The following is a 1493-nucleotide window of genomic DNA, read 5'->3' as shown; positions in this document are numbered from 1 at the left end:
ATGCCTCCTAGAAGAAGAACCTCTGCTGAGAAGGAGTCTTCCCGCCAACGTCTGAGAGCTCTAGAGGATGCTATTATTGCCCTCGCAAATCGATCCACTGGTCTGGCTAACAACCATTTTGTCTTTGATCGGTTTGATCGTCATCGTCCCCCAGACTATGAGGTTGGCTGCGTGAGATAGAAAAACTCTTTGACGCGACCGGCTGTCCGGATGCTGAAAAGGTAGCAATTGGCTCGTATTACCTGAAGAAAGAGGCTGACAACTGGTGGGGTATGGTCAAAGCTGAATGTCTTGCTACCACTGGTTTTGGGTGGGAAAAATTCTCCACGAAGTTGAAGGAGAGATTCTATCCGGACGAGTTGAGGTGGCTGAAAAGAGAAGAGTTTTTCTCTGTGGAACAGGGTTCTATGTCAGTGCAAGCATATACTGACAACTTCACAGAGTTGTCTCGTTTTGCTGCTATTTTGATCCCTTCTGAAGCTGAGAAAATGAGGTTGTATGTGAGGAGGTTAGACGCCCGGATTAGAGTACCAGTGATGTGTTCAGGTGCTGCTACTTTCCAAAGGGCTTATGAAGTTGCCCTTAGTGCTTATGCTGCAGTTCAGGAGGAAGAAGCTGCTAGGCGTGCTCTCACATCCAAGAGGCCCCCTCCCTCATTTCATACTGCAAACCCCTCCAAGAAGTCTAAGCTTATTCCTGCAAAGAAGGGGAGTACTTCTGATTCTAGACCGAAGAAGTGTTTCAAGTGCCAGAAAGATTGGCACCCTGGCAAAAATTGTGATGGTTCTGCTGTCAAGTGTTTCTATTACAATGGTGAGGGTCACCGTTCGTACTCTTGCCTTAAGAATTCTGATGCAGGCAAGACAATTACTGGTGGTAATGCCCCTCTCCGCAACAGGGTTTATAATATGACCGAAACCGAGGAAGGATCGAATGTTGATGTCATTGCCAGTACTATTCTCGTGAACTCTATTCCTGCTTATGTTTTATTTGATACTGGTGCTACTGTTTCTTTCATCTCTTCTTCCTTTATTGAAAAGCCAAGTTGAACTCTTCTATGTCTGTTAAATCTGTGATCTCCCTTCCTAATGGGGAGAAAATTTCTTGTCATCGCGCTTTTCAAAGCGTTCATGTTATCATTAACGAGGTAGAATTGACTGCAAATCTTAAAGAGTTCCCCATGGACGAATTCGATGTGATATTCGGCATGGATTGGTTGAAGGAATACCGAGCTGTATTCCATTGTAGGGATGAGAAGGTGGTGTTGAGAAACCATAAAGGGGAGAGAGTTTCTTATTCTAACACCAAAGCAAAGCCTGGTGTGAAGATCGTCTCTGCTATGAAGATGATGAAAATACAAAGGAAAGGGAATGAAGTTTTCTTGTGCAAAGTGACTGAAGTCTCCGAAGGTGTTAAGCTTGAAGACATTCCCATAGTCAGAGACTATCCAGATGTATTTCCCGAAGAATTACCTGGAATCCCTCCCGGAAGAG

The 1493-nt window shown here is 44.7% G+C and overlaps 1 protein-coding gene across 1 annotated transcript; it reads left to right on the top strand.

Moving 5' to 3' along the window:
- On the top strand, positions 1–1049 carry LOC130815610 (uncharacterized). The gene is made up of 2 exons (XM_057682101.1): positions 1–162; positions 222–1049. Exons 1-2 carry the CDS (start codon positions 1–3, stop codon positions 1047–1049), a joined length of 990 nt encoding a protein of 329 aa, XP_057538084.1.
- Positions 1050–1493: the final 444 nt, after the last annotated feature.

This window comes from Amaranthus tricolor, chromosome 6 (genome assembly GCF_026212465.1).
Source record: "Amaranthus tricolor cultivar Red isolate AtriRed21 chromosome 6, ASM2621246v1, whole genome shotgun sequence".
Classification (NCBI taxonomy): domain Eukaryota; kingdom Viridiplantae; phylum Streptophyta; class Magnoliopsida; order Caryophyllales; family Amaranthaceae; genus Amaranthus; species Amaranthus tricolor.
This window is presented reverse-complemented; position numbering and strand designations above follow the sequence as displayed.

Bases quoted from the DNA above. Each gene is read 5' to 3' on its own strand.
- LOC130815610 (XM_057682101.1), top strand. From the start codon at position 1: ATGCCTCCTAGAAGAAGAACCTCTGCTGAGAAGGAGTCTTCCCGCCAA. The intron at 163-221 runs GTTGGCTGCGTG...GATGCTGAAAAG, and splicing joins ATCGTCCCCCAGACTATGAG to GTAGCAATTGGCTCGTATTA.